We start from the raw sequence: 22,786 nt of genomic DNA on the forward strand, positions 1-22,786 counted from the left end.
AAAAATGGATAATGGTAAATCAATCAAACAATCCTTTACTTTAAACAGCTCCCTTTTTTTTCCCCTAATTTCTGCATGTTGTTTCCAATTGTTGCAGGCTATAATTTTTTTTCTCGATTTCTGTAGGTTGTTCTTTTTACTATTCCGATAAAGTGGAACTACATTCACACATATAGTTAGTTGCACATATATAGTCTAATTACTTTTTGCATATCTATTTCGTTAACTTGGCTGTTTGCATGAAATTTTTTTTTTTTTTTAAGTAGCACACAGATGTACTTGTTAATAAGTATTTTATTAACAATTATACTCTTAATTTTTGTTTGTTTTGTTTTTAAAATGATGTTGTGGCATGTGCAAGCAGTTCTTGATATTGAAAGTGAAGAAGAAAATCCAATGATCGTCAATCGTATGGAAAGTTTTGAAGAAGATTTGTTAGGAAAAGTTGTGTCCACTGAAGAGGAAGCTTATAATCTCTACAACAGTTATGCTACGAGAACTGGATTTAGTGTTCGGATGGGACAAAAGAGATATAATACCCAAAAAAAAAATTGCCGCAATTTAGTTATTTTTGTTCAAAAGAAGGTTTTCGACTAGATAATGACCCTTCAGAAGTGAGCATGGCTAACAAATTTGAGACGAGAACATGTTGCGAAGCTAGAATTTGATTTGCCTTCCAAGATGACAATGGTATGTGGAAAGTTTCTCATTTTGTTTCTGAACATAACCATGAACTTGCTATGCCGGAAGAGGGGCAATTTTTGAGATCAAATGGAAAAGTGTCAAAAGCGCATTTAGGTGTGATTAAAACCATGGTGGATGCAGGAATAAGGACCACAAATACATACTCTTATTTATCAGAAGAAGTTGGTGGGTCTCAAAATGTTGGTTTTACAAAAAGAGATGCTACAATGTTGTCAATAAGGAGAAAATGGTCATGATTGAAGCAGGTGATGCTTAAAGCTTGATAAACCTTTTCATGCGCAAACAAGCTGAAAATCCTATGTTCTTTTACACAGTACAAGTGGATCAAGAAAACCGAATGACAAACTTCTTTTGAAGAGATGGAAGGTCATGAATTGACTATGACTGTTTTGGGAATGTGGTAGTATTTGATACTACATATCGAACTAATAGGTATAACATGATACGCGCTCCTTTTGTTGGAGTCAACCACCATTGGAAAAGCGTACTATTCGGTTGTGCTTTTTTATTGGATGAGAAAACTGATTCATTTATTTGGTTATTTGAGACATTTTTAGAATCAATGAGAGGTTGAAAACCGAAGACTATTTTTACTGATCAATGTTAGGCAATGGCAAATGGCATTGAAAAAGTTTTTCCTGGGATATGTCATTGTTTATGCTCGTGGCATATATCTCAAAATGCTACAAGAAATTTGGGAAGTTATTATGGGAATCTTGAGTTTAACCATATCTTCAACAAGTGTCTTCAAGGATATTGTGAAACAGAATTGGAATTTCAGTCTACTTGGGATGACTTATTGGCAAAATTCAACCTTGTAGGCAACCTGTGGTTGAAGACATCGTATAGTCTTCGTGCGAAATAGTGTCCAGTATTTAGCCAACATATTTTCACTGCTAAGATAAAATCTTCACAAAGAAGTGAGAGCACAAATAATGTTTTTCATCAGATGTCTACTAAGACAATAAGTCTTACTCAATTTGTGCATCACTATGATAAACAAGCAGAAAAAATGCGTTCAAGTGAATTAGAAGAATCTTTTCGTTGCAATCAAGAACTCCCTTCTAGAATTTCCAAAAGCAGTGACCTTCTGAATGATGCTACTACTGTCTACACAAGAAAAATATTCAAATTATTTGAAAATGAGTTTGTAGATAGTCTGGGAGTGATGATGCATGAAGTTGGAAGTGATGGTACAATACACTCATTTGAACTTAATGAAGAAGGTCATAAAAGAGTTTACATTGTCCAACTAAATTCATTAAATTGCAGTATTTCATGTAGCTGCAAAATGTTTGAGTATATGGGTTTATTGTGTCGTCACACTCTAAGGGTATTAAATGTGAAATGTTGGAGTCAAATACCAAAACAATATATATTGAAGCGATGGACAAAAAATGCAAAGAAAGGATTGGAGGCAAGTGAGCATGGTGAATTATTACAAATAAAGGGTAAATCATCGGTCACATTGCAGCGAAATACTTTGATGCAAACAACTTATGATGTATATTGACTAAGGCATCAGAGACAGAAAATACTACTAGAATTGCTCTGCAAAAATTGAGAGAGATAGCAGGATTGATTGAAAAAGAAATGATAAAGTCAAAGGGAGAAGTTAATGCAAAAATTCATGATAGTCTTGATGATTGTAATGCAACCACATTTGATGAGACGCCAGTACAAAATCCCTCTAGTGTAAGGCCAAAAGGTATAAGCAATGCCAGATTGAAAAGCGTTATGGAGAAAGTTTCATATTTTCTTTGATTTACATAAAATCCCACTAGTCTCTTCTTATTAATACTCCACAATGATGCTTTCTTTTTTTCTTTTTTTTTCAGGAAAAACCAAGCAACCAAGCAATATAGGCCCTTCATATAACTCATCCCATGCACCACTCAGTTCAAATTTTCTTCATCCAGATGGTGTACCCATGAGTACAAATATTAACAATCATTTATGTTTTAAGATTTTTAAAATTACCTTATTATTTACAGTAAATTCGACTAATCGTATATATTATGTTACCACTATTATATAGGTCTATCCAGCTATAAGCTCGTTAACTACCAACGGTCATGCATATTTGCCTCCATCTAACCAAGTAATCCAATTTGTTAGTTTAAACATCAAGTTTTGTGTTTTCATTTATGAACCTAGAAAATTTAATGGTGTAATATATATATATATATATATTTCTTTTAGGATTACAATTCTACAGGGACATTATATCAATCCAATTTTTCTTTCACAAGTATACTACAAAGTAGTGATTTGATGACACAGCTGAATCGGGTAATAATTCAATCATGATTATATAGATGTAGCTTATACCTTATGTCTACTTAGGAGTTTTTGCTTGATGAAGCTATATGTAATGCAGAATTCAGAATCTTATGGTTATGAGTGGCAACATAATCCACATAGTAATGCCTCCTCATATTTTATAAGGTATTGTGTAAGAACAAATAGTTATAATTATTGTCTACTCAATATAAGTAATGCCTCCTTATATTTTAAGTTATCTAATTCGTTTACCAAAAATAAAAAGTTATCTAATTCGTAGACTCAACTTTATGTATAATTTTGGGTGCAGGTGCAAGAGTTGTTTATGCTTGGAAATCCGGACTCATTTTGATTTAAACTCGAATATACTTTATTATCAATATTTGTTATTGGTGTTTTTTCTATCGTATAACTTGCAATGAACTATTATGATCATATTTTTGTTCTACAATCACTGGAAGCATAAATTTTTTTTCTTATTTTTACTAATCTTTACAAAATTTCTCATTTAGATTTTAGTAGAGTATGGGTCTAAACCATATAAATTGAAAAGCGTACCAAAAACATACCCATCAAGCTGAAACATCTTCCTCAAGTTCGTGGGACTGCTTGCTTGAGTCTCACAAGCGTCCACTCCCTCACATTTTTCCTCTCTGCCATGCTCTCTCTCTCTCTCTCTCTCTCTCTCTCTCTCTCTCTCTCTCTGTGGTGCCACACAAGTACACACACATGCACACAGTGGACATCGAAAACACAAGCTAGCTGAAAGCACAAGCCATCCATAAAGCTAATTGATATTGTCAATCACAACAGCAAATAGAGAAGAATTATTGCTACCAATCAACACCAGATACACCTTTTCACTCCACTAACAAGGGATATCCAATAGTTTACACCCTAAAAACATTAGAGAAACAAGCTCAATTAAGCAATAATATGTTCAAATTGTTTGTAAGATACAACAAAATAGCAAAAGAACAGAGAAAGGGTTGCTCTTGCTGCCCAAATTGTTTGTGTTTGAATAAACAGAGCAATTACTCAAATCATATGAAAGAAACAAAAAATCTGTTAGGACATATAGAATTAACCAAATCGTTCCATTAACAATATACCCATACCAAATTAACTTACTCATCGCCCTGGAAAACTGAGAAATAAAATCATGTATCAGTTGCAATAAGGAAATGCAAGAAAAATAAAACCCCAATAGTGCCAGATCATTTTCCAATCTGCGGGTTATGCTACGAAAAACAAATCTAAATCAAACTCCTTCCATCTCACAAATCAAGACATTCCAAATAACAATTTAAACAAAACCAAAACCCCAAAAGTGAAGCAAACCATGCCAAACATATAAAACAAAAAATTGCAGTAAGATTCTAATTCGAAATTTTTTTGAAGAAACTTAAACTAAAAGACTACCAAAATAAATGAATACAGAGAGTCTAGTTGGAAAACTGGTGAGAAAATCTTACGAAATGGAAGGTAGCCTTACTTTCAAACTTAGAGAAGAGGAGTTGGAGCCTGGGATGAGATCTCGCATAAGTCTTTGTCCAAAACAAAATCGAGGAACTAACGAGGGAAAAAAAAAAAGGAAACAGAGTGCAAAAATTGGAAAAAAAAAAAAAAAAAGGAGGAAGAAGAAGAAGAAGAGGAAAAGATCTTCAAAAATGGGGAAACAAAATCAGCAGAGATTGTAAGAAAAAGAGATCCATAGTTTCTGGCTGAAAAAGGTGTTCTTTTTCTCTGAAGTATTTTATGAATGTTGGTGTAGACTCCAATGACAATTCATGTGTTAGGGTTACTTTGCTTTGAAAGAAAAAAAAAAAAAAAAAAAAAAAAAGAGGAAGAGAGTAAATGGCGTTAACAATCGTGCTAATGAAACCGCTCTCTCTCTCTCTAATAACAGTAGTGCCAGATGTCATAATTCTATTAGTTCGTACTACCACCTGGCACTTCCACGTGGTAGTTCGTATCACTGTGTGATTTCTCCTCTTGTACACAACAAGTATTCTTCTCTCATTCCCTAAACCAACCCAATATGTTTAATATTAGTTTTAATTTAAAATTGGGTATTCTAGGGTTTAATTATAAATGAATTATAAGTTAGGGATTTTGTTGAAATTAATTAGGACTTTAATTTTTGATTTGATATTGTTGAGATGCTATTATAAGAATTTGTTTGATTTGGTATTGTTAAGATGATATTATGAGAATTTGTTTGATTTTTTGTTTGTGTGTTTGATTATTTATAGGTCATCTTTTATTATGTCAGACATTAAGGACGTATAAAAGATGATCTATAATATATGCCATCATCCAATAAAATTCCTTCTGCCACATCATTTATAGGTCATCTTTTATTATTGTCCTTTTATTTACATATTAGACAACGTAATCATGCATCACATCATCTAGTTGAAAGACTTGAGTCTCAAAGAGTCCATAATAATCAAGATTTTAATATCAGTTATATTGAGTGTGATTCAAGATTACGTAGTCTAATATGTAAATATCCGGTCAATGAACAAGATAATGTGCGAAGAGCATATATTCTTTTAGGACCATGTCAACCCGAGTTAGAAGATTATCCAAGCCACTTAGAATGGCAGAACTTTCGTCAATTTAATAAAAAATGGTTCGGTCAATTCCCTTGACTTGACTATTCAGTTGCTAAGGATAATGTATTTTGTTTTCCGTGCTTCCCTTTTGATAGGAATCAGATACATCCAACCTTTATTGTTCATGGATATCAAAGTTGGAAGAGAATTGATGAGAGTCAATGTGCATTTCAACATCATGTAGGCAAGCTAAATTCACCGCATCATCTTGCTATGCAAAAGTGGATTAGCTTAAAAAACTCATTTTTTTCATATTGAAAAATACTTTGGCAGAAAACTCTTTGATTAATAAGTTGATTCGATTGGTGTTGACTCTTCATGTTTCTACTGCAACAACAAAATAAGTTTTTTCATTAAAGAGTTACTTCGAAGCGCCATAGCTAATAAATTTCTTGTTGATTGCATGATTCTCCGCATTGAAATAGAGTTCACTAATAATATGGATAATGCATTCATAATTGGGGAATTTAAGACTTCTAAGCCTCGCAAGGTAATTTTTTTATTTAAATAGTATTGTTTTGTTTTGCATTACATTTACTTGTGGTTTTTGTTTTAATATTTTTTTAAAACTTTTATTTATGTATAAAGATGCCTTTGAGAGTAAGACTCGTTACGTTCCCCCTAATTATGTGAATCTTTTTATATTTATTAATGAAATTCACTCATAAAGTTTAGTATGTAAATTTTGCCAACTCAACTTTCTAATCCTAGATCCACCACTGTGTTGGGACCAAAACTAATGCTTCAAAGTTGGCATGGTTGGTCTTGAGTTTTTTAAGTTCAGAGCAAAGGCCTAAATTATGTTCCCCTATAGACAAAGTAACCACCGACTGCAGAGGCTTTCTTTGTTTACATTTAATAAGCATAAAGTCCACTCAAATATTTTAGTTTGAGTTTTTGTTTAGTAACAAATTTTAGATTTTAGAAAAACTGAAAAATTATTTAAAAGTTATTTAGTAACTTTTTTTTAATTTTTTTTAAATGAAAAATGAAATAGTTATCAAACGAGCCCTAATATTTTTCTATACAATAGTTTTACAAATTCCTTTCCAATTAAAAAGATTAAACTGTTTTTTAGATAGATTCTCAAAACATCAGACCAAAAATCTCCTGTTTTTTTTTTTACATACACATCAATTGCAACCATTAGAATTTTCAAAGAAAATTTTAACAACCCCGAATCAACCAGACCTAAAATATCTTTTTTTATACACATCATTCCAGACCTCAAAATCCCTTCTTTTTTTTTAATTTAATAAATAATTTTATTTTATTTTTTTATATACCATCCTGTTCTGGCCCAGGACCGGCCTTATGGTTGCCACGCATCAGCCATAATCCGACAACACTTCCAAGAATAATAAAAGTTTTAGTAATCGCTAGTTATCTGTTTTTTGGTTGACACAACATGACATCAAGAAATTTCTAATCCTTTTCTTCAGAATTACAAAAGCTAAAAATATTAGTCAGGTTTAAATATTTTTGCTAATTTTCCAGAATGAAAAAACTTTTGTTCTCAAACTTTTCTCTTCGACCCAGAAAAAAACCAAAAAAACAAGCGTCTGCAAATTTTTCTATCTCGAAACAGGTTTTTTGGGACAATTTTATGTTTACAAACCATTACATTGCATTGATAGTTTCTAATGTTGCACTGGCACAGTGGAGCAAATTACAAAACATTACATCCCAGCTAAAATATACGCCGCCTTTTTTCTTAATAGTCCTTAAACTCTCAAAAAAGAGGGTTGCACTAGAATGAAAACTGAAGATCACTAACTACTGCCTCTATGTTGAGGCGGCTGCTGCTGCTCCATTGAGAAAAATCCTTGAGATTTTTTAAGCCGAGACATTCGTTTGCGATGGCCACGACCCTGCTTGTGTTGTTCCCACTCGTGTGCTCCCCTGAGGATCTTGTCACCACAAGCCTAGCAATGGAAAAGTCATTTGCATACCAACTTAGCCAAATTCAACTGAACCAGCAGTATATAAGCACAACCAACAATAAATAAAAAAACAAAAATGCGGGACAGAGAAATTGAACGAATAAATACTATGCCACTTGGTATTCAACCATTCCTAACCTTGCATGTATGCTGAGTCCATAAGTCCCTCTGAATCACATTCAACCCACTGCTGTTTGATGTATCCAAATCAGGCACCAAACTCGCATCCCGATTAAGGAAAGATCTTATCATTTCCACTGCAGGTACAACCACTTCTGCAGCCCATGTATCATCTGATTTGCCTACAATATGTTTTAAAAGGGCAGAAAATGTTTAGTTGATAAGTTCATACAAGAGCAATATTAGGCTCCAGCCCCGCAGAACAACATAGAAACAAACAAAAAACAGCAGGACAAAGAAAAGGCCCCAAGAAGCCATACATAATATGAATTTCGTTGCATCAAGGAAATGTATGTTCCATCCAAACAATGCCTCCAGTCGGTTTATCCTTCGTTTCTGTGGAACAACAAATTACATTATAAGCATTCTCACTTTTGTTTCATGAACTGATCAACATTGTAAGACTTACAATTATTCACCATATTTTCTCTTCAAAAAAAAAAAAAAAAACAAACCTTAGCTTAGTGACTATCGGGTAGCCTATAGGTTCCATAAAAAGTTTGGGAGATCAAAGGAATTTAACAAAGAGGAAAGACTTTTGAAGTGCAAGAGATAACTTATACCTCAAAAGATCTAGAATTGGTTGTTAAAACACTGAAAATATCAAGGGCGTCATGTTCATTAAACGTATAAATCTTTGAAATATTGAAGGATTTCCATGGATGAATAACGGCAGAAAAGGTGCTCAAATAAACAAGGTTTGTTCATAAATTGGGAGTACTTGTACCGAAAAAGTACAATGGCCAGAAGTTAAGAAAGTTTAGCCAATGGAATGTTTTCTACGGTGTAAACATCTATATTGAAAAGTAAGAAAAGAATTTCAACAGAAATTCATACATGAAAAACTCCAGTAAAATATGTGACAAAATCAATTTACCTGACGACGAACTAGTCTTCGGGTGTTCATTTTCATTTTATCAATAGCTTCGTTTAATGCAATTTTGGGTTGGCTGTCATTGAAGGACTTAAGGATTACCCTCATGTTCTGCTTCAGTATCTTATCAGGCAGGTCTACTGACTTCAAGGACATTGGCTCATCTATCAAATTATGTGCTTCATCATTGGCTTCAGTAATGTAAGCTCTCAAAAAAATTTCAAACTCCCGAACACCAATGGCCTGCCTTAGACCTCGAGTATAATCTGCATTCCGAGTGAAAATTTCATAGACTTCATTAAGCAAACCAGCATCAATCATGCAATCTACTCTTTGTTCCACAAATTGGTCCAGCACAGGGAGAGAAGCATCCACGCATATAAAACAGCAATTGTATCTGAAATTATCAACTCGACCCCAGTTCTGCCAAGCCACATGCAAGATTAAAGATCATGTTGGCTTCATCTTATTAATATTATTATCAATATGAGTATATTGGCAATGTAAGGAGGTCCAATCTCAATGTTCACTAGGGCAATTATATTGCAGCTTTAAGATTGGGAAGAGTATGAATCAAGAAAAATCAGAAAACTAATATATGAGCAACCAGGAATTTGGAGTTATATAAGCAAGTCCTGTTGCAATTCAAACTTTGACAGTGAACGCATTGGTTTAAACAAAATGAAGGACAACAGAAATGGTGCATTATGCTCAAGCTAGAATGACGTCATAAACGACACGTCAAAATCCAAGGAAAAACATAATAAATGGCCTGTCCAAAATCAAACATAGCTCCTCTAGGAAGGACACAGAAGGTTCAGTTTGACAGTGAAACACAGATATCATATTAATACAGACTAAAATTTGCACACAGACAAGAATATCACAGAATATACTAAGAATAGGAAAAGGAAGATTACACACTTCAGCAGCCTTTCCCTGAAGAAGTTGGCTAGGGAGAACACCATGATGAGCATAGAGACTAAGGTACTGACTAATCTGCAAAAGATTCAACCACATATAAGATGTGCCACTGAAATACACCTGCCTGCTACAAGGCATCAGGTGTACCATACCTACAAATGAACAGCACATAAAAGCTAGTAGAAAATTTTTCAACTCATTACACAAAGACGGGACTCCTAAATAACCATTTAGGACAACAAAAATTGTGAATTACTGGGTGACAACTAGATTAAAGGCACAATACGAAAATTTTATTACACCAAAAGGACTACTCCACTCCACGCTGATTATCTACTGAAGGGTCAAATCTTTTGTAACCTTTATCCAAAAGTATCAATTTGAGAGAAAAAGAATCTAAGAAAACACTTATAAAGTTCTTGACCTGTAACACAGTGATTACTTCAAAAGACAATCTAAATTGAAGGAATTGCTACTTCACTATTTGATCACCTATTCAATAACTTCCACATATGAAGAGAAAGTTGGCAATTGGAACCACCCTAAAGGCACACGATGTTAAATCTAAATTTGACTATCGTAACATGCATAATGTCCATACAACATTTTCTGCCTATATATAATATTGACATGCACAATATATGACCCCAAAATCAGGGAAACCTAGATAACCTCAAGGCAACCCCATATTCATGATCACTGATTGCTTAATGGCTCTAGCAGAAACATTAAATTGAGCATCCAATTTGTTAGACTGAGGCATATCAAACACACAAATCACTATGCACATACAACTAGAGGACAGTACATAATAATTCAGAAACCTACTTTTCTATGGTTATTTGGATGGATTCTGTTTGCTGCAATTGGATCAATGCCCTTAAGATGGTCATAATTATAACTGGAACTGTCTACTTCAGCAACCAGGTCAGCCTGTGGTTGTCCATCTCCTGGGAGAATAAATAAATAAATAAAAAGGCAGTGTGAGTGTATTTCTTTTATCCGAATAAATCATGTACTTAGAAAAAGTAAAAAATAAATAACTATGTGAAAATGAAATATTCTTAATTATGAAAAAGTAAAGTGAAGTTTGAAGTATAAAAGTAGCTATTCACCTGGTTGATCACCTATAAAGCTTTCATCCATATCTTCTACTGTGTCATCTAGAAGGAATGGACTAACAAGAGCCTAGAGTAGTAAGAGGGAAACACCAAAACAAAAAACCAAAAAAAACCAGAATAAGTGAGCTGGCAAACATATAAGTTAAATGAAAAAAAGTTCTGTTGATTTTTCAAAAATTCCATGTCATCACTAAGATTTGCCCAACATGAAATCACAACACACATATATAGGTAACAACACCCTTCTATTCATGAGGAAAAGAAAGTAGTCAGTGCTTAAGCCCCGTTGGTTCTTGAAAAGCAATCACTTTTCAGTTTTCATTTTCACTGACAACTAAAACAAGGCACTTTTTAATGGCTAAAACCTAAATTTACTTAAAAAAAAATACTAGTCACTTTTGGAAAACCTTTGGAACCCTTATCAAGAGAGAGCTCCTGGCTTATTTTGTGAAGCAAGCTACCAACAAGTACCTGGACTTGATCAAGAGGATGCACCAGCTCAAAGACAAAGACATGGCCACCGTAAATACTTCGTGCATGGCCTTGATTGGGACATCACCATCAAAACCCTGAGAACTGTGTTCAGAAAATATGGAAAGATTGAGGTTCCCATGGCCATCACTAATAAGATTTCAAGCAAGTCCAAGGGTAGAGTTTTAACTTTGGGTCGAAGAAATGAACGTCTTGTGCTTTTTGTGAAAGTAGAAGAATGGAGTCCTATATAAGAGTTAGGACTATGTTTCGTCTGGTTTTTATCCAACCAGTTAAGTTCCGAAGGGCTTTGTTTTGGTTTTGCTAAACATTTTCACAAATCAAAGTTGAGAAAGCCAAAATTGAAATTTACCGAAACATTCAGCGATATATTGTGAGCATATGATATATGTATTACAAGTTCTAAAACTCTTAATTGCCATAATACAGTATACTTAATTGGAACCCTTAACTTATATTAGACTCTTAATTGCATACAATTCTAACATTATCGAAAAAAAATACTGACATTTTTTTTTAATATTTCAAATTTGAAAAACAGACAGATTACCAATTGGTCTGGTAATCATTAAAGTTGTTTTTCAAAACCCAAATTTTGTCTTTGTAATTGATAACCATTTTCAAAAGGCAAAAAGTTCATTTTGGTTTGAATGCCAAAAGCTAAATTAAACCAACCAAAAAATTGTTTGTTTTGGTTTATTCTACTAATTAACAGTTTTTTAAAGAATTTCAGAAACTGAAAACGAAAAAAGTTTTGCTTGATCAATACAATTTTCAAATGCCTTAGCTTTCTAAACAAAAACACTCTTCTGGATAATGAAAAATGTTCACTCCACAAACCAAACGAGGCCTTAGGTTCTAAGCATTGGATCAATACAATTTTCAAATGCCTAAGAATAATTCTAGGGTATACAATTGGTGTTTTAAAAAATAAGACATAACCTTCAGATAGAGCCAGCACATCACTATACTCTAGATTCAAGAATATGCACAAAGAGATGGCTTCAATCATGTTTTGGGCCAATCCACCAATAAATATTTAACAAGCTAACAGAAGTTGAACGTTATCCAGAGCATGATCCATCAACTATAAAATTGCAAAAAATAATAAAATAATATGAAATTTATGTACTACCAAATGACAGAATGAAACAGGCTTCTACCTGGATGTAGTAATTTGTGCCCCCAACTATGACTGGCAAGCAGTTGCGAGACAAGATGTCATTGATGAGCTGAAAACCCATATGCTGAGTCAATTTCAAAAATACACAGACTGCAATATTGATGAAGATTTGCAACGTGAAAATAGAAGGAAAAGAGTGGAATGAAACAGAAAATATAAGAAGGTACAAAGAATGCGCAAATGCAATCAAACATGTTTTCAAACACTAAAACTCTACATCTGCAGTTGTTTCCATAGAGAGAAGCTGACTACAGTCCGATCTGATCCATATCCTAGGGCAGAAAATAAAGTCTTGGAAATAGAAATTAACTGTTTGCTAAGTCAAAGAAAATGGACATCGTGAACTTCATTGACCTAAAATCACCATACTAGCAAACAGCACCAGATTGCGTCTAATAACATTGAATTTGACTGGACAGGATTCCAATTATGTTGATGTAAGATTGGACTATACCAGATAGGGTCTAATTACATTTCACATTAGTATTTGTGATTTCACTTTTATTAAGATTGATGATTAAGACATAATCTTCATTAATTTATCAATACCAGACAGATTAACCAACTGAAAATTTATTCAACAATATAAACAAAACCAACACCATGTTGCTTCACAAAGCCTTAGGAAAGAATTCAACTAGGATGGGTGACTTTCGAGAAAGTACCCGTCACAGCCCAGTTAGAAGGAGCTATTACCCTCACACCTATGACAAAAGTTCAACTCTTGCCTCGCCTCCCCAGGTCTTAGGCCCCTCACCAATAATTTTATAGAGAAGTCTCAAACATTAGACTAATACCAAGAATGTCTAACCTAAAGCTACAAGAATTTGGCAAATGCCTCGAGTTCAATACAAAAATCAATATTATACCAACCATTATCACCGATATTTCAGAAGTTGGTCAGAGTAAAAAACGTAAAGGGCTCCAAAGTGTAGCATTTTATTACATATAAGCGCATATGAATTGTTGGGTACCTATACTGTACAGACACGAAACAACAACCCATAAAAACACAATATAAATACTATAAACAGAAATGGGATTACTTACAGGTATGGCAAAGTCCCTAAAATCTTTAGCTGTGAACTCCACGTTTGGGCTCACAGTCCCAAGAAGATGATGAGGCACTCCTGCATCATGCAACCAACCCATTTGCACAATCAAAACTTACAATTTAATTTAACTTTCTTCAAAAATAAAAAAGAAAGGAAGGATGGGAAGAAAGTAAGTACCTTTTTGTTCATGCAGTGGAACCTTGTTGGTGAGAACATCCAGGCCATTGTAGACCTGCATGGAATCAGCGTTGATGACCTCGATGGGGAAGTGGGATGCCAAATCAATGGCCAGCTTGGACTTCCCTGAGCCTGTGGGTCCCATTATCACCACCACCTTCGGCTTCTCTTCATTGGGTCCAGGGTTTCTCTGCGTTTCAATGGAAGCAACGCCTCTCTCCATCTCTCCCTCCTCTCTGTCTGCGTTTCGAGGTATAAAAATTACTTAAGAGGAGACTGGAATATGGACTTTGAATTTTCTACATGAACATAGGCTTTGGGCCCAATAGCATTCTCGTCTACTCGAGCCCATTTCATTGAATATTATTTTAATAAGGATCTCCCTAGAGCAAGAATTCTATAGTGAGGGTGAGGCTGTATATATGGCTTTTAGGTAAGGTCTTATTTTTTATACTGAATTTATAAATATCTTAGACATGTATTTATAAAAAAACCCAAGCACTATTTAAACATAGAAACACACCCAAAATTAACCCCAAAGTCAACTTTTTGGGTGTGTTTATAAATGAGTTTTGAGTGTGTGTAATGATGGGTTTTGGGTGTGTTTATATGTTTAAATAGTGCTTGGGTTTTTTTATAATTTCAACCCCCATTTAGGTGTTTTAGTGAAACTCCCTATTTTTTTATTGTTGAATTAAATTGGTTAGTCTGATTCATAATTTTTATCCTTATATTTTTAATCGATCAATTTTGTCCTCCACGCATATGAGGTATTTGAAATCCTCAATTTTGGTCCTTTTAAGTTTGTTGATATAAAGCGCAATGTGAATTACATAATAAATAAATAATTTTTTTAAAAAAATGCTTTAAAAGTTTTTTTTTTTAAAGCTAAAAAAATTGATTTAAAAGAAAAAATATATCCAAAATATAAATACTAAAAACAGAAATGGGACCATGGAAAGAAAGCTGCAAGACAACGGCATAATGGAGGAATGAAAACTCTTACCACAAGTAGCAAAATAGGAGCAAGACACAATATCTCCTTAAACTTCTCTATTGTAAGAAAACTAATCATAATGGGATTCGAAGAAAAGAAATTAACAATGATCACTCTTTGAATGGAATTTTCCTTCTGACCAAAAAAAGGAAAAAAAGAAGTTAACAATGATGACATTGCATCAAACAAGTTTGAAGTATTGATAGCTAGCTAGGTATTACTTTAAGCCTTTCCTACACATTCTTTTCTTGTATAAATCTTGTCTCTATAATCATCTTCCTACACAAATTAGCCCTTCATCACTACTGTTTCCGGCATTCGACGTCAAATGGCATCTCAATTTCTTAACATCCGATAGCCGGAGAGGCTTCAGCAAGAACTCCTCAGCTCCTTCCTCGAGGCACCTATTCAAGCCAATAAATGTGAGGGATCGTTAATTAAACTGCTAATTAATTTCATCATTTAAGAAAGAAAAAAAAAAGAGAAAATATATAAATTGGTAGTTAAATTGCAAGTTCTTACTTCTCAATTCTGGTGGGTATGTTCTCAGATGAAACAACAATTACTGGTATCTGCTTCACTTTTGGCGATTCCTATTTAGAGGGAGAGATAATTGGCAGGCTTAGATTAATTAGATTAATTAGTCAACTATAATGGCATACCAAATAGTTATCTCATGAATTTCATGTTTCACATGGCATGTTAAATGTTCAAGTCATGATTAAATGAGTGATCAGTTTTGCAATGTTAAGGTTCAATCAAGAGTTAACATTACCTTAATTTTTTTTAGAAGCTCATACCCTGTCATTCCCGGCATACAGTAATCCGTAATTATCATGTTTACATTTGAAACCTGCAAAGACACGAATGCACATTGAATTTCTGAACGTTCATCACGTGGCAGTGTGATAGTTACACCCCCAAATATTTTCAAATGAAAAAAAAAATAATAATAAAGGCAGATGAGGTTGACAAAATCTACTCATGGTAAATTGACTTACCGTGTTGCTAAAGTTTTGTTGCCCGTCTGCCAGGCCCAAGAGTTCCAATGCTCCATGTGCGTTCTCTGCTGTGGTCACTGCCATAACAGGAACCCCAATATTATTACTAAAATTTATACCATAATTATATATACAATGAGTAAATAAATTTTCCGTTTCTCTTTTTTAAAAAAAATTCTGTTAAACGATATTGGCAAAGATCAAAATCATAGAAAATACCAACAAGGGATAGCCAGCTCCCTATTAACTGACGCTCCTCATATTAAACCACACTAGTTTGGTGGTGCTAAAGCTTCTTCTCTATTTTCTTTTAAGGCGAACCGATATTTTTACGAGTTCACTTAAATTATATCACAGGTATACAATCATTACGACTAAATCTAAAATCCGACATATGTTATTTATAATTTTAACGAATTTGTAACACCACGTTACGGCCACTAATTAATTTTTCAAAGGAACAGAGATAGACTAGTAAAAAAGAAGAAAAAGAGAGATTATAAATATACCTTTGCAAGCAGAGTGGGTGAGTAACCTTTCAATGATTTTGCGGTCCACAAAACTATCATCAACGGCCAAAACATGTGGTACTTTATCACCACTGTCCAACCCCATTGATGCAGCAGCAGAAGAAGAAGAAGGAGAAGCAGAAACAGCAGCCATTCTCAATTAAATCTCTCGAAGCCCAGACAAATAAAGCCACGAAATAACAAACACAGCCCTTAGGTGAATATATAACCAAACAAGGCGTACAAAATCAGGGAAAAATCAGAGAAAGATCAAATTGTCACAGATATTTTGTCATGTTTTTAGGTGTTTGTTGTGATATATATATTATATATGATATGATATGATATGATAAAATGTGTGTTTTTACATGAACATCTCCGGAAGGAAGAATATAGGGCCTCCTTTCAGATTCAGTGCTTATTAGAGATTTTGATAATCCACTCCAGCTCATCAAGATTTCGTGTTCGTCTAATTCATTGATAAATCGTAAACTTCTGGGATTATGTATCCTTAATTGCATCATCATATATACAAAGCAAAGAAAGCGATCGTGATTAATTCCTAGTACGCAGGTCAATCAAAATCTGCAAGATACTGAACTATATAGTATCTCATAAATCCTAGTATCCCACGAGCCAGGAAATACCAAAATTAGAGAGCAAGCAAGGGAAAAAATCGGCTAAAAAAAAAAAAAAGAAAAGGAGAAAAGAAAAAGCAATTTGTAACTATGTACATTCTATTTAATCAAATAAAGGACATGAAAATTAGGCAATCTTTTAAGAACAATTGGCTGGTACAAACACTCAAATTAGGTATGTGCTATTGCATTTTACATGTACTAGACTGTGATTTTTTTACCATTGACAAAATTAATAAAATAAAAAAATTAATAAAATAAAATTTTACCATTTTATTAGGAAAATATTTAATAAAAAAAGGTTATCATATACCTGATGGCAACGGTGGAACTACCCATGGGCTCCCAAGGCAAAATTTTGAAATTGTATTTTAATTAGAGTGGTGATTTCCCCACTCCTTTTTCTCCTATTTTATCCACTTACACTCCTTTTTTTAGTATAAAAACGGAGTGTAAGTGGATAAAATAGGAGTGGGGAAATCATTGCCCTTTAATTGTACCACATGAGCACTACAAAAAAAAAATGACAAATGTCACCAAATAATAGTGATTGTTGCCACTTTTTTTTTTGGCAGTGGAGTCATCACCGTGGGATAAGGATTTGGCATAATGAGCCACTGCGTGGTTTGTTTAAGATTTCATTGTCTCCAATTTTAACTCATTTTTAAAAGATATTAAGCTTCGTTTTTCCTTCGAATGATGTTTAATGCTCCTTAATGCTTTCTAACACTCATAAATTAAGATTTTTAATGCTTTGTTATTCTCAACTGCGTGGTTTGAATGCTTTCTAACACTCATATAATTGGTTTTTTGTCAAAGCTGTCTTTTTTCTTTTCTTTTCCCTGTAATGGTTTCTTTTGTACTACAATTTCTACGCATATGCATCTTCAATTTTGAGATATATCAAATTAATAAAATTTAGCCCACTCATTTGGAAATTCCTAATTTTGCCATTGCCTAGTGGACTCTTCATTTAGACGGGAGGGTCTGGATGATAATGGCAAAGCCCAACCCAATCTAACTCGTTCCATTCCCATCTCTCAGAGCAACTCTAGCCGTTACCTTTGCCAAGGCAGGAGGGGGCCCAAGCCCTGCTTCCAAGGGCCTAAGCTACGCAGTGGGTCCCACGAAACAGGCAGCCCAAAGGCAAACGAGCCCGTGCTCTATCCAGGTTTCTTGGCGTCAACGATGACGTTAGCAACAACAAAAAAATCTAAGAATTTAAAAAAAAAAAAATACTTAGTCATATTCTTCACTTCCCACACCAAAACTTTATACAAATTTCTCTCATCATATCTCATGTGAATAGTGGTTGCCATGGCAATGAGTGGAAACACCACAAGCCTTTTGCAAGAGCTGCCACTATTCACGTGAATAATAATAGCTGTTGCCATTTGCCATGGCAAATAGGTGGAAGTGCTCTAAAGTATTGAGCTTAAATAAACAAGAAAAGAAAGGATTTATTGAATAAGGGTTTCTAAAATGTGCAAAATAACATAGTTCGGTAGATAAAACTGAAACAAGATTGCGGATAATCAAATGGCTAAACAATTCATGATTTACCTTATTTTTTGCATGGGTCATCTTTGAAAGAGAACCTAAAAATTAAATCATTCTAATGATTAGATTCGTTGGGATGGTAACAGCATCACGTGATATTTACTCCATTCATGTTATATATATGTACATATTTATTCATATTATTATACGTAAGTCCATGACGTATTAGCCTCATCATTCACCTATATTATAATTTGTGGATTATTAACACCATGTGACGGTGTGACCGTCACATTAAAAAGTTTCTCTTAAATTACAAATTAGAAATAAGGTGTCCTTATTTCCCTTAAAACATAGACATCCTAATCCTAGCCTATCGACCAATTTAGGGTTTAGGGATGACGTGTGGACATTTTCCAATTGTTGAAATACATTATTGGGTAGCCATAGGGATGGGGATGATGTGTAGACTTTTCTTACAATAAAGATTCCTTTAGCATGGAAAAACTCTCTCTCTCTCTCTCTCTCTCTCTCTCTCTCTCTATATATATATATATATATATACTTTTAGTTTATTTACTAGTTCATTAAACCTTGCGAAAAATGAAAGAAAAATATTATCATGAAGATGAAGTTTTATACCGTAGGTACGTCTTGATTAAAAAAAATAAGCTCAAAGAATTGTGGTATTTTGGATGACCAAACATCTTCCAATCTAGATTATGTTTATAGGGATCTTATTGTTCCACACTGCTTATTCCATTCGATCATTCTTTAGTCAGTTCATGACTTTTCTTCAAGATTGAAATGTGAAGAATATAAAAGTTCCAAGAGTTACCTTAATTAATAATTATGCATGGATCATTGAAATTAAAAGCAGGTACATACATGTCATTCACGGAACAACATTAAGGACAAAAACAGAATACGTATTACTTTTGTTGTGACTTTGGTGTTATCAATAAATTCATGTTATATATGACTAGGTATAGACCGTCTCCAATTTCGTGCCACAATTTGAACTGAATTTTCAAAAATCAAATTATATGAATCATGTTGTATATCCCCACTCCCCACCCACAACAATCAAATTCATTTGAAAAGGTAATATAAAGACAATCGAACTTATTATTGGTTCAAGATATAAGTAAATACATGATGGTTGGTTGGTGCTCATTCTTCATCTCACTCAACTACCACAAACAAAAAATGACTTATTAGCTGAGTATTCATCACACTTGAATCCAGACGATGCAATTGGTTAGTTCCATTTAAAGCAAATGTGTCGTATTGGCTGGTATCAAAGTTAAACCTGCATGGCCCATTTGGTCGTATCTTGTAGAAACATTTACTGCAATTTGGTCCGTCTCTCCTGTCCATATAGACATCAAAATAGTGAGATGTACCTGGCCACTCAAAACTACAGAAGAATAGTGTATTCACCGTGAAGGCGTTAGGTCTAAAACTGAATTCGAAGGAGAAGTCAGGAGGGGGGAGCACTTTGACACCAAGAAAGATCGTCGTTTTTGGATTTGCAGTGAACGGTGAGGGTCAAGCCTCCGCCCAAATCATTTGTCACTCTAACACGTCTTTCCTTGGGACCAATATCTGCACCACAAATTGTAATTGTGAACAACAAAACCAGAGTACATTTCTAATGAACGAAGCCCATGATTGTCTGAAGTTTTGTTTTGGTGAAAAAACAGTATGACAAATCATGCTTTTTATAGTTGATAATTTGGTACCATATGGCCTCAAAAGAAATTGTGTATGATTTGCATTTTTATGGTAATCCATGAGGTTTATAGAACATGGTAACAATTTGATATGAATATATGGAAAAATAAGTATAAAAAAAATAGTAAAATTCCATAATATGTTTTTATTGCTTATTTTTGTCAAAATTAGTAATTTATTAAGTAGATAACACAACAATAAAGCACATGGGTAACACCACAGTTGAAAAGTGGGCCAAACTCTTTCTACCCCCAAGTGCATCTGGGTTCGATTCACATAGGAATTTTTTTTGAGATAACCCAATATAATACTCCTCCCCTCTCCCTCTCTATGTTTAGCATTCACGGATTTATGCGCATTGAAAAGAATCTTAACCATTCGATTAATCTAAAAACTCACTCGTTACATTGAATCACTTACTCTTCTCTCTTACAGTCTTTCTTTCTCATTCACTTTAATAATTATATAATTTTCATTATTATCCAAATCCGTAAATTGTTCCCTTCATCCATATATATTATGAACCATGTATTTTTTGGTCGAATCACAATTAGACTAATTGCACATCGACCAACAAACCATACAACCATGGAAATATTTTCAGATTCTCAAGAAGGGGGAAAGACACATGCTTCTCTCCTTGACTTTTAGGACCATGAAAAGAAATGCAAGGAAAGCTCAAAACTTGCTATTAAAATATTGAAAATTATTGAATCGCAATCAATTGTTAGGCTTGATATCAAGCAATTAACCTTTTTGGCTCCTGCTTTCTCTTAAAAAAACCTTTTTTTGGCTCATACATTATCAACATCATTATTACTATTTTCCAAAACAAACATTGATTATTTATTGCCATTTTGGTGCCACTTTGTTCTTTGATACAATGCAAATTGTGAGTTTAAATATAATACAACTATTCTGAGGCGAAATAATTGAATGACTAAGATTTTTTAAATGCATATAAATGCGTGGATGCTAAATGTTAAAGCTCGGAATCCTGTATGAAGTTATTTCTTTCTACTTCATTAAAAGAGGTTTTCAAGTTCTAATCAAAAGAAAAGTTTTAACTTTGTTGTTGTGGTGAAATACTTCTAGGCCAAATCTCAAGTAGTGCTATTGTGCACGGTGTACTACATTGTAAAAAGATTAGCTAACATATCAGGGCATATGTCAATGGGGTGTAGTTCAGTGGAAAATGGTCTTGACTTATAAACCAGTCGTCTTAAATTCGAACCCGCAAGACACATAATAATGTGTGTGAGCCCCCACTTAGCAATATTCTTGATGACACATCACTTTGGTGATTAAGATTAATTTCATAAAAATAGCTCCCTTTTCATTTCACAATTTCATTAGCAGACAAACATATCTCACAATTCTACACATACATTCAGTGGCAATATTGTTGGGGGTGTTTATGTCAATGCCAGAGAAAACCTTTTCTTGAATATAACCAGTGAAATAAAGAGACAAAAAAATCAAAAAAATGATATCAAGTGTAAGCACAAGGGTCCTAATAGCACACACGCACAGGCAGCCCATCTTAATCCTTGATTAGCACATCTTAACGCAGAGTCTCTACATGTTTGTTCAGCTCCTCCAGCTTCTTCATCCTCAACTTCTCACTTTCACCCACAAGCTGACAGAAAACATGTACATATTTTATATTATATGAAAGCTCTTATTAGATTTAATTGCTTGTATTTGCAGGCAAGAATGAATACTCACCTCCTTCAATCTGGAAACTAGTTGAGCTTTCTCTTTGTTCTTCTCGTTTAAAGCCTCGAGTGCTTCTTTGTATTCTTTCTCCTGTGAAAAATTTATAGAGCCATCAAGGGGCTTAGTACGCGAATAAAATCTTGCACGAAATGTGTTGGGGTTGTGTGGCTCGATACAAGTCATAGATGTGGAAAAGACCATGATCCTATATCGGACAAGTACCACAATTATCTACAGCTTAAAAGTAGGGGCGGTTCACCACTGAGTAATTTCAATTTCTTCTGTGATAACATGAGTAATTGCCATACAACTGAATTCATGAGAGCTATAGCATAAAGAAACCAACTTATAGAGAAAATGGTGACAAAGTTTCACCTTCCTCTGGCAGCTCTGGCCTAGTGGCTTTAACTCCTTGTTAACTATGTCTATCCTCTTCCGAACATTTGCAACTTCCTTTCTCATTGGATCTGTCAGTGCTTCAAGCTCCTAAAATATATCATAGAAACATAGTCTTGAAGCAACCTCCATATCTCATCATTGACAAGTTTCAGATGAGCAAATAAATAATAACACATATTTTTTCATCACATGAAATCTATATATACATCTTTTTTCCTTTTTCTCAATCATAAGCCATCATTGTAGACAAGAGAACGACTAAAATATTAAACTCTTGACCATCCTAAGTGGAAGAGATAGAAACTTGTAATTTGGAAAATAAACCATTTGAATTCTAGCATAGTTTGGCAATTTTAGTTCATGACTTACTTCTTGAATCTCAGCCAAGCGCTTAGTTGTTTCTTCAACCCTTCCCATCTGAGCCTGGACCTTGTCCTTCACCTCCGACTTCTTCCTCTCAATCTCTTCCTCCTTTGCCAGGAACAAAGCAACCGCAGACCTTGACATTTCTTCTTCCTTGTCATCATTTACAGGGCTCCCATTGTAACTGACAATACCGGAGTTCTTAACTCGCTGCATCTGCGATTGCTGCTGCTCCCACATCTGTTTCGGCGTCGCCATTGGTTCCTCTTTCTTCTCTCCCTTACAGCACTACTCTCTTATCTCTCTCTCTCTCTCTCTCTCTCTCTCTTCTGCTCTTTTTTCCTTCAAATGATGGCTATCTTTCT

General features: G+C 34.1%; 3 protein-coding genes and 1 pseudogene across 4 annotated transcripts; 1 reads left to right on the forward strand and 3 right to left on the reverse strand.

Moving 5' to 3' along the window:
- The first annotated feature begins 342 nt into the window (after positions 1–342).
- Positions 343–3,345, forward strand: LOC148921553 (protein FAR1-RELATED SEQUENCE 5-like; annotated as a pseudogene).
- Positions 3,346–7,178: 3,833 nt separating this feature from the next.
- On the reverse strand, positions 7,179–13,817 carry IPT2 (tRNAisopentenyltransferase 2). Of its 2 annotated transcripts, XM_008229044.3 has the most exons (10): positions 13,559–13,817; positions 13,377–13,456; positions 12,307–12,375; positions 10,646–10,718; positions 10,359–10,480; positions 9,531–9,605; positions 8,610–9,029; positions 7,993–8,068; positions 7,691–7,854; positions 7,179–7,534 (listed from the first exon to the last, which is right to left on the reverse strand). In XM_008229044.3, exons 1-10 carry the CDS (start codon positions 13,779–13,781, stop codon positions 7,382–7,384), a joined length of 1,455 nt encoding a protein of 484 aa, XP_008227266.3. In that variant the 5' UTR covers positions 13,782–13,817; the 3' UTR covers positions 7,179–7,381. The 2 variants fall into 2 exon arrangements, with proteins under 2 accessions (XP_008227266.3, XP_016648481.2); XM_016792995.2 differs by lacking the exon at positions 9,531–9,605.
- A 1,009-nt stretch (positions 13,818–14,826) lies between these two features.
- LOC103327721 (two-component response regulator ARR17-like) lies at positions 14,827–16,219 on the reverse strand. The gene is made up of 5 exons (XM_008230093.2): positions 16,066–16,219; positions 15,557–15,633; positions 15,331–15,408; positions 15,078–15,148; positions 14,827–14,959 (listed from the first exon to the last, which is right to left on the reverse strand). The coding sequence occupies exons 1-5, from the start codon at positions 16,217–16,219 to the stop codon at positions 14,827–14,829; spliced, it is 513 nt and encodes a 170-aa protein (XP_008228315.2).
- Positions 16,220–21,254: 5,035 nt separating this feature from the next.
- On the reverse strand, positions 21,255–22,786 carry LOC103326809 (RAB6-interacting golgin (DUF662)). Its single transcript, XM_089053543.1, has 4 exons — positions 22,428–22,786; positions 22,035–22,145; positions 21,669–21,749; positions 21,255–21,579 (listed from the first exon to the last, which is right to left on the reverse strand). Exons 1-4 carry the CDS (start codon positions 22,677–22,679, stop codon positions 21,505–21,507), a joined length of 519 nt encoding a protein of 172 aa, XP_088909669.1. The 5' UTR covers positions 22,680–22,786; the 3' UTR covers positions 21,255–21,504.

The sequence above is a fragment of the Prunus mume genome, linkage group LG1, assembly GCF_029339155.1.
Source record: "Prunus mume cultivar Tortuosa linkage group LG1, ASM2933915v1, whole genome shotgun sequence".
Taxonomy (NCBI): domain Eukaryota; kingdom Viridiplantae; phylum Streptophyta; class Magnoliopsida; order Rosales; family Rosaceae; genus Prunus; species Prunus mume.

Bases quoted from the DNA above. Each gene is read 5' to 3' on its own strand.
- IPT2 (XM_008229044.3), bottom strand. From the start codon at position 13,781: ATGGAGAGAGGCGTTGCTTCCATTGAAACGCAGAGAAACCCTGGACCC. The intron at 10,481-10,645 runs GTGAATAGCTAC...TTATTCTCCCAG, and splicing joins CTTTATAGGTGATCAACCAG to GAGATGGACAACCACAGGCT. The intron at 7,855-7,992 runs GTATGGCTTCTT...AACATATTGTAG, and splicing joins TGCAACGAAATTCATATTAT to GCAAATCAGATGATACATGG.
- LOC103327721 (XM_008230093.2), bottom strand. From the start codon at position 16,219: ATGGCTGCTGTTTCTGCTTCTCCTTCTTCTTCTTCTGCTGCTGCATCA. The intron at 15,634-16,065 runs GTATATTTATAA...CTGTTATGGCAG, and splicing joins CACCCACTCTGCTTGCAAAG to TGACCACAGCAGAGAACGCA. The intron at 15,409-15,556 runs GTAAGTCAATTT...GTGTCTTTGCAG, and splicing joins AACAAAACTTTAGCAACACG to GTTTCAAATGTAAACATGAT.
- LOC103326809 (XM_089053543.1), bottom strand. From the start codon at position 22,679: ATGGCGACGCCGAAACAGATGTGGGAGCAGCAGCAATCGCAGATGCAG. The intron at 22,146-22,427 runs GTAAGTCATGAA...GATATATTTTAG, and splicing joins GCTTGGCTGAGATTCAAGAA to GAGCTTGAAGCACTGACAGA. The intron at 21,580-21,668 runs GTGAGTATTCAT...GTTTTCTGTCAG, and splicing joins TAGTTTCCAGATTGAAGGAG to CTTGTGGGTGAAAGTGAGAA.